The sequence below is a fragment of the Manacus vitellinus genome, unplaced genomic scaffold, assembly GCF_001715985.3.
Source record: "Manacus vitellinus isolate BGI_N305 unplaced genomic scaffold, ASM171598v3 scaffold_115_pilon, whole genome shotgun sequence".
Lineage (NCBI taxonomy): Eukaryota > Metazoa > Chordata > Aves > Passeriformes > Pipridae > Manacus > Manacus vitellinus.
Window position 1 is genome coordinate 290,508 of NW_021938866.1, and position 14,113 is coordinate 304,620.

The following is a 14,113-nucleotide window of genomic DNA, read 5'->3' on the forward strand; positions in this document are numbered from 1 at the left end:
GCTCTCGGAGCGTTTCTCTTGCCCGACGGCTCCAGCACACATCCCTCCCGGACGGATTTTACGCGCGTCGGTTTTGACCCGAAAGCTGCCCCGCGGGAGGATTCGCTGCACCGGGCTGGGTCGGGGGCACTGGGGTAAACGCCGCTGCGCTGGTGCCCTGCGGCCGGATGCCTCCAAAGGCGCTTTACAGCCCGGGTGCTTGTGGGCAACAGGGACGCAGGAGACACCTGAGGGAGGTGGACTCGGCCTTTAAGACTTCACAAGCCCGGGGCATGTGCTAGGCGATATTTGTGAGGAAATTTTCCGAGATGCTGGTATAGAACAGAGCCTGTGAGAAGAACCGATTCTGTGACCCCGTCCTCCACGGCGCGAGGGAGGCTGGGGGGGAGCGGCCAGGGCACGGTTTCATGGGGGATGTACAAATGTTTGTGGAGGTGAGGCAGAGAGCCAGATCCCGCACATCACTTGGTACTTGGCTTGGTGGAAGACGTGGACGCAGCACTAACCAGGCAACGGCATCGCGTCTCCCGCATCAGTGTTTTTGCTGCTTTTCTCTTTCCGTCACTTTATCGCTTTTTACGCTAGCACTTCCCAGTTCCTCTGAGGCACCAGATGTCTTTTGTCCCAGGTGGTTTGAGTGACAAACACAGTCACATCTAGAGTGGTTTTCAGCCTCCACTTAGCTTTGAAGATGCTTCCATTTGAAGCCTGAGGAGAGTGTATGTGAATGAAAAACACCATTGTTGGTGCTGCTTTCTCCAGATATATTTGCTAGTCTAATAAAAGGTATGACCTCACTCAATAAATCCTCATTTTTGCTTCCTCTCCTACCAAAACAAGCTGCATTTTGTGTAGGATTTTCCAGAGGAATCACTTCAAAGATTGGCAGTGGTTGCTTCTGCCAGTGCAGGCACGTTTTGCAGGTTTATGGTCTTGTGTCCCAAAGTCAATTACTTTTAGAAGGGCATGGCTTTTTCTAGCTCCAGGTGAGGTTTGCCTTCACCGACTGCTTGGGAGTGGGGGAGTGGTTTGGGGCCGAAAGAACTCAGCCATCCGTTTTCAAAGAGGGAAGAGGCCAACAGAAGAGACAAGAAAAGGTTAGTGTGGCTTTTGTGCACAATATAAAAAGCAAGTCAATACCATTGTAGGGGCATTGGAGGGTACTCAAAGCAATCAGTCAGGGGCCATTGTGTTCCCGTAATCTACATGTGTATTTCCCAAGAACTCTATTAGTGAAGATGAATGAACTGTGCAATGTCCCTAATTTCTTCTAATTTGGAGCTGGGGTTTTACAGCAGTCACAACCAACACAAAACATGCCCGTCCTTCCAGAAACCCTGGCAAATTTGGGAATAATTTTTGCTTGTAGAAGAAGGATAGCAAGGTGAGACGAAGGTGCAAACCCCTTTAGTCAGTGCCATGAAGGGCACTGGATTCTGGCACAGATGCTGCTGTTAGGGTGTCTGTCAAAATCGCAGTTACAGGGGCAAGGCTCAATTTTTTGCTGTTAATCACAGTGTGAGTGTTCAGCAGAATAACCTTCCACCCTTGAAGCAGGGTGCATGAGTCCCACACAGGACACAAGAGACCTTCCTCCCTAACAGAGAAGGATCCTCTTTCCTCAGCAGTAGACTACTACAGCTGTATTTTCCATACATTTGTCACGGGAGCATCCTTCTTGCAGGGGAGTGGAGCTGTTGAAAGAGGAAGCAACTCCCTTGGTCCCGATTTGAAAAAAATGCCTGAAAAAAACCCATAACCCTGTAGCAGAGCAGAGAGAGCTCTGACTCTCCCAGCTCCAAATCTGTCTTTTCTCTCTTGCCACACTCGAGGCACAGGCAGGCATGTGAGGCAGCACAGTGCTGCGGGGAGGGAGGAAGTCTAATGGTTCTCTGGTAACAGAATTTAGAATGATGAAGAAAGGTAACTGAACAGTTCCCTTTGGGTCTAACGTCCTGGCTGTCAGTTGAATCCCTTGCTACCACAGAGTCCCCTGGGACCTGTGTCATGTTAGTATGAAGCCTCAGAAACTTATCTATGGTACATCACAGCCTCGCAAAGACTGTTTACTTTTGGGTGTTTACAGGGGCAATCAGAATAAAATTTGAGTATTCCTTAGAGGCTGAAAGGGACAGGATTTGTTACTTGCCTTTCCAAGAGATACTCCCCGTTCCATCAGCTTTTTTATTTTTTGGCAATATATTATTATAATTACTGCTGCAGTTATGCTTGGAAACTAGCAAAAGTTCTCAAGATGGACAGTCTCTAAAGTACAGCTGTCTGCTATACCTCCTTCCTGCACATGCATATAAAGACTAAATGGGAACAGTTTTCATCCTGCTGGTGCTGTTGAGACATATGTATGGGACGTGGCTTCACACAATGAAATCAGCACCATGACATGCCACAGATTCTTCCTTTGCTCCTGCCTTTTCCTTATATCAAGCTGAAATAATTACTGCCTTGACAGGGCAGACATTTGAAGCTGAAGTCACACTGCAGGTGGGACATCACTCTCTGGACCAGAGATGTGCAGCAGGGAGCACCTCCCTGAAAGATAAATGGGGCTTCCAGGGTCACACAGCAAATCAACAGCAAACCCAGAAGTCCTCCTGCAGTTTGCATACTCTGTATAATCCAACAGATTGTTCCAAACTGGAAAAAAAGGCTTTGCTTTTTTGCTCCCCGGAAATTCCTAGGTGTGCAGTTTAAGACCCTTCTGGAAAGCACAGTGCCCAAGGAAGCTGCTGTCACTGCATTGCTTTTTTTTTTTTCTGGTGAGATTTTTCTTTATCTGCCCCAGGAGAGTCAGTTGTGTTTTCTCCATGGACAAAGTGCTCTTTGGCATGCAGGAATCGCACAGAGAGAGCCTGCTGCCCCTTGGCATGCAGGAATTGCACAGAGAGAGCCTGCTGCCTTGGTGCCTGTCTGGGCTGTGGGTGTGGGATAGGCTGTGGCTGCTCTGGGAGCTGGGCAGCCTTTTCTGGTGGGAGCACCATGGGCTGGGTGCGAGGGCTCCCACATTCAGGCTCGCCGTGCTCAGCCATCCCTCCAGAGGGAGGGAGTGGAGGTTCATGCTATAAGGCTATATTAATGCAATCCTTCTTTACTTGTTTTCCAATTAGCCTAATTGAATTCAGATTGCTTAAAAGTGGGCACTAGAGACATTTATCTTGATGGGATGACGGCCTTGAGCTCCAGCGATCCTATTAACTATAAGAACCCAAATCCCAGGTAGGGTCCATCCAGCAGTAGCTCCCATGTGACCTAACAATTTAATCTGCTCCTCTTCTGTCCAGCACACACACAGACACACAGACGTGTCCATGTCCACGCTCACACGTGCATAGGTGCGTGCACACATGTACACGTGTGTTTGTGCACGCGTAGGGACACGAGCACATGCCCAAACACACACATGTGCACATGCACACACATGCAGTGGCTATGCCTTAAGGCTCCAGCAGCCTTAGGAGAAAGGTTTAGTGCAAGACATTGGAGAAGAACATTGGAGAAAGACACTGGAGGAAGACCTTTTTTCCCTTTTCTTGCCAGCTGGAGCAGAGTGAGCGTGCAGCCTGCCTGCCTGCACACCCTGCTCCAGGCTCCCCTGGGACCTGTCCCCAGGGACAAACACCTGGAGAGCTGCATGCCCAGTGCCATGTACCCTGGTGGCCCTGCACCTCCTGCCCCCGTGCCTGCCCAGCCTGCTCTGGTGTCTGAGGACAGGGAGAGCCGGTGCTGAGGGATGAGCCCTGCGGGTGCTGGCAGGGAGCAGGCAGCCACCTCCAGCAGGGTGAGGATCAGGCTCCTGCTGAGGGCAGATTTGCTGCTCTGCCCTGGCCATCATAACACCCTGCACAAGGGTTCTCAGGGAGAGCTGGGCCAACGGTGCTGGGTCATCCCCTGCCTCTGGAGCCAGGCCCCACTGTACCCAGTGTACCCCACTGCTCCAGTGCCCAGCCCGATGCCACCCCGGGGCAGGTGCAGGCCTTGGCTCCAGCACTCCAAGGAGTGTGGGATCAGAAAGTGATACCTTCTGCCAAGCAGCCCTGCTCTGCCACTGCAGACTGAGGGGGTGTGAGTCTGTGCTCTAACGGTGGTGCCTAGGGCAGCCCACTGCCCTGACAGCAGCACTGCACTGGGGCTGCACAGGGCTCCCATTCCACACAGCCACCCCTCAGTCCTGCTTGCCTCTGCCAGCCCTGACATTTTTTGGAATCCCATTAATCGCTTGTTTGGTGATTCTGACTGTACTTTATATCTTGCTCTGTTTGTAGGAGGGAATCTCATCCTCCTTTTAGTGTTAGCAAACTGGCTGCATTCAGGGGAACTAGGAACTACCAATCAAGAACAGTTCAACATATGTTTGGGAGGAGTGTTTTTAGAAAGTGCCTGCGTGCTCACCAGTAACATCAGGGGGAAAAATGATGATCAGCTTGAAATGCTAGAAAGGATTCTAGTAGAAAATACGTAAAAGACATACAAAAGAAATATATTTGCCTAGATTAATAAAACACAGTCCATATATGATGAACACATAAAGCTGCACAGTGCCCTCTCTGTCCTTTTGCAGACATGGAGGTGGATACCATTGTAACCATCGATGATAATGAGCTTTTTAAAAGTAGCTGATTTTCTCTGGCCTTTTCCCATGTCATGCTGTCTGTGCCAGTGCTGCAGCAGAGGGTGGTACAGTGGCCTTCCCTGGCCATCCTGGCACCCAGCACCTGCTGGAGCAGGAGGTGAACCTCTCTCCCTCGCCCTCCTCTCTGCCTCACTGCAGAGGTGACTTGGCCAAAAGGGAGAATTTTTCCTCCTGTCCAAGTGTGGACAAAGGGGTAAAAAGAAAGAGAGAAAAGACAAAGAGTAAAGGGAGGGAAGGAAGGAAGGAAGGAAGGAAGGAAGGAAGGAAGGAAGGAAGGAAGGAAGGAAAGGAAAGAGAAAGGAAGGACACAAACCATACTTATTGCATTTGTTAATTTAAAATTAATATTTTTACTTGATTAGGTGGAGACAGAGAGAGACAGAAAGAGACTTACAAACCTGTAGGAAGGTGCTACATATATTCATTTCCAAATTTATTTCACAGGCTAGCTCTTGGAGAGGTTACAAAGTCCTTCCTTTCACAGAATACCTGAGCCCCTCAGGAGCAGTGTCCTGCCTGTCCGACAGCCTCAGTCAGATTCAGCACAAGTGAAAGCCAAGCTTCTCCTCAGGGTTCAGGTGCCCTACAGTGGCAGAACCTTCCAGGGGGGCCAGATTTCAGCCTTCGATGGAGGTGACTCCCAGAATCACCGTGGTGAGCTGGTTGGAACCTGTGCACGTTTGGTGCTGGTACCTCAGGCCCCAGAATTTGGCACACAGAGCAGCCAAGCAGAGTCACTGCTGTCCCTCGACCTTTAAACTGCCTTGGAAGACTGAGAGACTGGGAAATGAGCCTGCACTGCTACAGAGCAGGGCTCACTGACAGCTCCCAAGCCTTGGTTTCCTACAAGTCCCCACTCAGTGTTACGTATGACAACACTTTTGTCCCAAGCTACTGAGTTATGTGCTTCACTTTTTGTGTTTTGCTACATTTAGTGCAGAGATGGTCAAAAAAAAAAATCTTTCAAGTTTTTGCAGCAAATGTCAGCATTTGAATACTGTGTTTGTTTCAAAATGTTTGAAACAGACGTGTTTTTATAAGAAATGTATGCATTTATTTCTGAAAGCACTATTAAATGAGTGATTACCTATATGTGATGTATCAGAATTACAATTTTGCTAAAAAATACACATTTAATAGCATGGAAAAAGGCACATTTTTTCCCCAGTGTTAACTTCTTTTGAGCCATTTTTTCCATGGGGAAAAATGTTATGTTAAAAATTAGGATCACTTCTAACTTTGTCCTAGGCAGTCACAACACGTAACTTTTCCCCCTCTCCTCAGGGTTTTAAGTCTCTCTCTCTTGTCTCTTTTCTATATTTATGCTCTAGAGCTAAGTGCATCCCTCTGCCTGCCCTCACTCTGCAGTCCTGGTGAGGCAAGACTGAAGTCACAGCCCGTGGGTGGTGGTGGCTCTTCTACATGACAGAACATTTCTGCTCGGCCGCCTGCTTCATTTCAGTAAAGGTGGCTTGTGCCTTCTCTTTGATCTGATCCATGTCCATGTTCTGGATGTTCTGCAGCTGGCCCAGGATGGAGTCCTTGTCCTCTTCCTCCTCCTGATCTTGTGCCACCATCTTCTGCAGGTCTTCTGGCAAACCCACGTCATCTCCAGCCATCTGTATTTGATTCTCATCCAGTTCACTCTGATACAAAAAGCAGGAAATAAAAACAGCACATGAGAGTATTTCTGCTCCCCCAGGATCTACGGATGAGTCTCTTTTTTGTTCATTTGTTTGTTTTTTTAGGGAGAACCAAAACAGATAGCACAGATTTTTCAGTCAAAGTTTTTGGGTGCAACTTGTGAATTCAGGGGCTCAATCAGCTTCCATGCAAGTCCTGAGATTTTTCAGACAATGTCTACTGTATTTTTTGAAGGGCTTCAGCACAGTCAAAACTGAAGCCCTCAGTGTCACTTGCCATTTTAGAAATCTCTGACATATGTGTTGGCCGTGGTAACCTGCTGATCCTGCAGGAATTCCATTCCAACTTATTTGTGTCCACCAAAATCCTGCTGCAGTACACTGCTGAGTCTGCCTGTCAGCTTCTGGTCAATGAAGCAATGGCTCTAGAAAAACTGGAGGGCTACCATTGCCCTGGGGTTGGTGGGGATTTTCAGGTATCAGCACTAAACTGAAGCCTTCCAGAGGAAAGGCTTGATGCATGATGCATGAAACTTAGGAAGGAATTAAAGGTGATTAAAGGTAAAAGGGTCCTCATCTTCCAGAACCACGTCTAAACTCTGCCTGGGTCTTTGGTTGGCCTCTCTGAGTTGTGCTGAAGGGCAGGGGCTGCCTGGCACATAATCAAAGCAGTGTTGCAGCGCTGGTAAGTGGGGTAATAGGAGGACTTGGACAACAAAAGAGAGGATAGAGGTTGGGTGTGAGTCTGAGAAAGCAAAAGGAGACAGGAGAAGGAACTGGTTAAGCAATTAAAAGGGCTGAGATGCAGTAAGCACTACACACACTTGCTTCCTGCCTGCCCCCTGAAACGCTCCATCAGTGGGGCTACGGCAATTTTTCAAACAATGGTGATTTTGTTCACATTTTGTGGTGGATTCTGATGGATCCAGTGCTCAGAAGAACAGGATATTTTGACACAGTTCACACATCAAAGATAAGCATTAATGCCTCATTACATCTCCAAAATGAAGCATGACAGCAGCAAAGGCCTGATATGAATAAGCAGCAATGCTATCAGCAGGAGGTGTTTTTGAGAGTGAGGGGTCTGGGGTTTGCATGAATGAGTGCAAGAATGAATGGAAGGATGTACATGAGCAATGTGTCAGCTCAGGCCTTAGCCAGGACAAGCAGACGGGGGTGATCGACTGCACAGGCACTATTTACTGTTATGTGTTTGTCCAGCTTTATGTTTGCAATAACTCCCTTTAACCTGATTTCTCCCCATATCTCCTATGAAATTATGGAGAGCTCTATCAGGATTGGTACTCCTATGTGGCTAAAATGGATGAGGCCATCTCTTCATCCCTTTGGATGAGGGTTGCTGCTGTCAGATCTGTGGGAGCATGAAACAATATCCCAATCAGCAGAGTTTTCCTTTATTGATTGTGTACCAGGAAAAAATGTGTTAAGCTTTTAATCAGCAAGTGCTGGCTATGAGAAGAGTTAGCCCTTTGGAAATCCTCCCAAGTAGCAGTAGAGGATGATAAAAAAAGATACAGTTCTAATTACTGAGAAGTGCCCCTAAGCAGACAATCACACATGTTCTTTTCTTTAGAACTATTTATGATTTAAGACATCATCACTGCACATTACTGTAGTGATTTCACATCTTTGGCAATGTGAACAGTTGTCTGGCATGTTTTTGCACCAAAGCCCACTGTCCTACTTAAGTCTGAGATGTGATGCCCAGCAGCTTGGAGGTTCAAAGTGTTCTCTGGCCAAAGAAGAACATATTCAGATATGGTCTAAAGCAGTACAGTTCTGCCCAGGTCACCTGCCTCTACCCACTTGGCACTGAGCTTGTCCTTGAGCAGTCCTAGAATGAGCTTCAGCAGAGTGGGTTACTCAACAAGAAGCAAAGAAGCACATTAATACATGTATGGTCTTTCTTCTAAAATGTGACAGATTTGATTATTGTTTCCTTTGATTTGGAATGGACACGTAGGATTAAGTTTCTGATTTTATCTTTGGGGGGTTTTTCAAGTCTTATGAAGAAAAGTTAAAGCTTGCTTTCTCATAAGGAGAGATTTTCCCAGGGCCAGACATGGCTCTGACAGTGACAGAGACACTGCCCTGCATCGGAATACACAGAGAGCACCCAAAATAGGGAGAGCTCCTGGGCAGAGAGCCGTGGGCTCCAGTCAGCCCATACAGACAAGCCCTGGGGGCCCTGGCAAACTGCACTGGACTGGGTGGTGTCTCTCCTGATGCCTTTAATCTTCACAGGCTCCAGGTCTCTGCAGGTGTTCAGCCACCCTTATAGGATCTTTGAGAACAGAGGTGCAATATCTGTTCTAGGAAATGAAATGGGCCTGGCACTGGTGTCTTGCCCCAAGGCCAGCTGGACTGGCAAACCCCCTGAGATGCCACTGAACTCTCTCACCCTCCCAAACAGGGTGGTCCCATCTAACTGCCGAGTGGGAATGCCTGTCCTAACTCCCAAACTGGCCCGGGGAACTGCTTGGGAGAGTGCCCAGGCCAAAACTGGGTCAGACATTATTCTGACAATTCAGCAGCATAGGCAATAGATAATATTTTTTGACCCTGATTATGCATCTGATGTAGTCAGTCTCAGATTTTGTTTTGTTATAGATGCAGAGTTCTTCACATATACATGATACACAGGTAGGTGTGAGGGGAAAACAGTCCAAATTGCTGCTTTATTACAATTTGATTTTCAAGTCCTCTGTCCAAATTGAGGTGCAAATGAGACCAAATGCCAGTCCAGCAATACCAACTTTATTTTGTAGCATTGCATGTATGGGGAAAGGAGACGAGTAGGTACAGGAAGCCACAGGTGGAACCAGCAGCCTTATCCCTCACAAACACTCTCTTGTGCCATCCCCACCCAGGGACAGTCTGGAGCAGAGATGGAGTGAGGGGACTCCTGCCTCCTGCCATCGGGACTGCATTTATCCACAGCTCAGCAGCAGCTCAGGGCTCTGTGTTGGATCCCAGCGCAGGAAAAAGGCAGTAAGTGCATAAGAGAGTTTGGTGGGTTGGTTTGTTTGTTTGCTTGCTTGGGTTTTAAATAAAAATATTAATTTCTGTATTTATATAATTTTTTTAAAAATGTGGTTTGCTACGAATGTCACGCGTTGAATACTCCAAAGATGAAAAAGTTGCCCGTAGATCAAATGTCTCATGGCTAAAAACATCTTTCTGATGACAAATCTAAGTTGACAACTCTGTTAATAGGATTAGGTTCATTAAGGGTCTACTTTCTCTTATAAATCTGGCCCAGATAGCATGGAGCTTTAGATTTTACACTGCAAAGGGGGCCCTGCTTAGTCCTGAATTTCATGCATTCATTTCCAATGTGTGCTAATGATCGATACTGGTAATATCCAGGGTTTCTAGCCCATACCAGGCTATCTGAAATGACTTTCAGTTTTCAAAATAAGTAATGCATTATCATAAGTGAGAGCATTTTGCTGCCAGAATGCTGTATCACAGAGCTGAATTGTTTTCCAGGGGCATATAGCGTCCATGTAATAATTTCATTTTCTTCCTGATATAATGTACGTTTTCATAAGGGCTGATAAAAACCAAGAAATGCTATATGGGGAGAAACAAATGCAGAAACAGCACATCCTGCAATATTATGTGCTGGCTTAGAGCTACTCTTCTACCTTGGAGGCAAGTCTTCTAGTGTTATCACTGGAATTTGTCCCCAGAGAGCACTCAGTTCCTAGCAAAGCCAAGATCCTGCTGGAGCTGGGGCAGGTCACCACTGCGTGCTCCTGGGTTTAGGAGGTGCTCAGCCCTGGGGGTCTGTGGGCACCTCAACACCATCTCAGCTGAAAAAAGCACCACAGGTGGGAGCCTTTCAAAATCACAGACACCCAGCTCTGCTGATGTTCAGTTGAGAGCTGAGCACTTCAGGATCCCGAAGCTTTCCAAACAGGCCCCTCTTGCATTTGAAAACCGTGGCGAGGGGACAGGTAAGTGCTGCCCAATAGCCATCTCAGCATATGCCTCCAAAAGGGCAACAAAGCCTAATGATATTTTACTACTCAGCTGCTAATTAAAATACTGGTGTTTAGAGATTTAGGCCTACAATCCAATCAACCACTTAAAATCTTGTACTTAATTTTTTTTGCATAATTAATCTTTCTGTAATTAAACTCACCCTCAGGATGTTTTCCAGCTACTGCATTGGAAGAAATGGGCTCTTAAGGGTGGAATACATTTTACCTGACTTCAGCTGTCACCTGGCCTCCCTCTGCAAGAGGCATATGGCACTGGGAGGTGACCCAACTCCACCTGAAATGCTTATTTGAAAGTTGGGATAGGTGAGGCTAGAAGTGCTGCTCTTTCTGTTGATGACAGAGTCCCTAAATGACTTGCTTGGGTTAAGCACCAAATTTTTTAGCAGTTAAATTTAACATGAGATGGATTCTTTAGTAGAGAGTGATCCTTGTTTGTATCCGAGTGTTTTTATGTCAGGAAAAAGCTAGCAATCTGAATGCTGTCTGTGGCTTCTGTCACGATCCAGAAGCTATTGCAGCTGCTGCCTGCTTTTAACAAACCACAGTTCTCTGTTGCTTGAAGCTCTTGCTTTCTGTATTTTGCTTTTCCTGGGAATATTTGACAAACAGAATCAGGAGCACTAAAGAAAAAGGAATGGGCAGTTTGCTTTTGCTCTTCTTGGGGGAAGACAGTACAAATGAACCTTCAGAAGTTTAGCAGAACTCAAATGTAGACCTTGTACAGGAGTTTTCAGGGACTTTGCTTATGTGCTTATAGGGGGTTTTTTCAGCTCTTGAATGCTGCCAAGTTAAGAGCATATACTAATGGTGAGGAGAGGTCAGACCAGATCCTCCACTTGCCTAGTCACCTGTTTCAGATCTGAAGGGATAGAGAGGGATTACAAGAACCTTTCTATTAGATTCATCTGATAGAAAAAAGGTCTAACGAAGCACTCCCTAGGGAAATGCATGGCTCTGGCCTTCTCCATGTCTGCCCTGGGCTGCAGGGGGGATCCCAGGCAGCTTTGCCATTTTCAGGCTAATGCATTGGCAGTGAGTGTGGTTTCAAATCAGCCACTGAGGGAGCTGAGCTCACGAGCCCCAGGCTTACCTTAGGGAGTCTGTACTTCTCTCTCAGGTGAACCCTCAGACAGGCTCGCTCTGCTTTTTTCTGTGCAAATGCTGCATCTCTTTCCATCCTGGAAACCAGAAAAAATGTTCCTTCAAGATGCTAATAAAATACAGTCTTTCACACTGAACAAGGTGCCTGGCTGCAAAAAGCTGCACACAGGAGTTATTCCCCAAAGCTATGTAACTTGTCCAAAGGCACAAGAGGAGCAATGCCAGTAAAGTGATGCAAAGGGGTCAGACTTGCAGTGCTCCAGGCTTGTCCTCAGAACAGTTCCCTTGAGTCCTGTGAATAAGGAAGGATGAACTAATACTCTTTGTCTGGAGTTTGTACCTGTACTACCTGTTATTGCTGACTATAAGGATGAACAATTCCAATGAGCAGAACACAAAAATTGCCCTTATTCCTTGGTAATTCCACTGGGGCACTCAGAGCCGTGGCTGCCTGCCAGTGCTCATGCTCTACAAACATGACACTCTCTTAGTATGACACCACACAGAAGGGCAGGGGAGTCTTTCTGGGTCAGAATATGAGTTTAGCCATCCTGGAGTCCCTTCTCCCACAGGAAACAGGAGTGGACACGTAGAGAAAGGATTTAGGAGGAGTATAAGCATCCTGCATCAGAACTGCCCAGCTTCCAGACTCAGTGGTGCAGAGTCCTGGAGATGGCCACTGGCTCTACATCCTTGGCTGTAACAGCCCTGGGTGGCCTCTGTCACCTGGGAATTTTCCTGGTCTTTTCTTTGTCCATTCACTGTTTCACAATGGCAATAATTTCCTGTGGCAATGAATTCAAAAGGTTCCATGTATGGAAAAAGACTTCATTCGTGATTTTATAAAATGTTTTCACCAGATTTAAGAACTGGTCTGCACAATTTTTTGTTAGATTAATTATGTATTTATTTGCAAAATATGTCTCCTTGAAGATTTTTGGTAACTTTTGATAACATTCACCTTTCCACCTCTCCCTTTAATTTCCCCCCCCCCCAGTAGTAGCATTTTCATGGAAATTCTATTGCAAAATTGGTCTTGTTTCAGTATAGGTACTTTGTCACATAAAAGCTACTTGCAAGATGAAATATTACTTTTCCCCTGCTTCCAAAATGAGGTTTTGGATTTCTCTGTCTCTAAAAATAAAATACCCTCCCCCCCAAAAAAAAACCCCACCCCTCCCCAAACCTAAAATATGAGAAGAACCCAAAGCCAGTTTGGTTATGGGTTCAACAATCTGCCTGAGTGTAACTTCAGCAAGGCACTTCTACTTCTCTGATCTGCACTCCAGCACAGCTGAACAATGTGCAAAATCCAGAGAGCCCTGAAACAGAAACCTCCCCTGCCCATGCCAAAGACCTCTGGCACAGAACCACACCGGTGGGCACTGTCCTGAGGGGATTTGAGCTCTTTAAAAGGTTTCAGGTGTTCCTATTCCAGTTCCTAATGTACTGTCAGGAGTTCTCCTGCCCCGATTCCTCGGTACAGTTCAGCATGTAAAGGACACACACACCACTGGAAAACATTATAGAAATAATGCTTATTGCAGGCACTTCCCTATCCCAGGAACCCTGTGTTGCTTCTCAGTTTCCATAAAGCATCTTCCTGCCAGTAGGTGGTTATTTCTGGTTTAAATATCCCTCGACAGAAGGCACACTAAAACATTCTGTGTTTTATTCCGAGCCAAATGACACCTGTGCAGGGTTTCACGGTGGAAATGGCTGATGCTAAATACAGACCTGGATACCTCGAATTCCGTCAGTCATTAACCTGTCACCTATAATCATCTTACAAGGGGGATTTACACAACCATTATGTAATTGACCATTAGAGGAACAGATGCATTTGAGCTTTAAAAGTCAATCGTTTTATTTATAATTATGCATGGTTTGAACTCCTACAAGCCAAGTCCTCATTTTACTTCTGTTTTCATTTTTAAACACCACACAAATGGTAAAGATTGCATTTACAGACAAAACTGAGATTTAATTAATTCTGCTTTATTTAGCAGGTTTTAGAAGAAATAACCATATTAAAACTCTGCTCTAGATAAATATAATCCATTTAACATAGCACTCAGTACTTTTTCATGTCTGCCATAATAAATGTAGGCAAAGAAATATTATGTATGGAAAGTGTACTCCACATGGAGTTCTAGGAGAAAAAATCACGTGTATTTTAGAATTAAATCCTGCACTACAAAGAGCTTGGAAAATTTGTCTAGATAAAGTAACACCACCTCGAAATGAGTTCAGCACATCAAGCTGTGGAGATGGCAGGGAAGCACAGGGAGGCAGTTGCAGGATGGGGACGGGGGGGCAGGGAGGGGGAAATAATATTTTATCATTTCCAGTAGGTGAACTTTTATTTTGGAAAGTCCTTTTAGCAAAGACTCATCTGCTTTAAAAAAGAGTGAAGAGCTGAACGTTTGCCTTTTTCTTGGGTTATTTTTATCTGCACAAAGTTACCAAGAATCAGCCCCATACAGATAATAAGGGAACAGGTACTCACTTCTCCTCAACCATTTGCTTTTGATATTCCTCATACTCCTCTCTGGTCATTCCTGCAGCTGCTGCTGGGTCAGAAGGGGTGCTTTCTTCTTTGCTTTCTTCCCCTCCACCTCCAAGTCCCAAATTCTTTACCTGGTTGCTCAACATACTTTTCATTAGAAAGGCCATCTTCTCAAAAAAAA

At 46.0% G+C, this 14,113-nt stretch overlaps 1 protein-coding gene across 1 annotated transcript; it reads right to left on the reverse strand.

Moving 5' to 3' along the window:
* Nucleotides 1-5,896: 5,896 nt before the first annotated feature.
* CPLX4 (complexin 4) lies at nt 5,897-14,099 on the reverse strand. Its single transcript, XM_008919397.3, has 3 exons — nt 13,933-14,099; nt 11,413-11,500; nt 5,897-6,294 (listed from the first exon to the last, which is right to left on the reverse strand). Exons 1-3 carry the CDS (start codon nt 14,097-14,099, stop codon nt 6,067-6,069), a joined length of 483 nt encoding a protein of 160 aa, XP_008917645.1. The 3' UTR covers nt 5,897-6,066.
* Nucleotides 14,100-14,113: the final 14 nt, after the last annotated feature.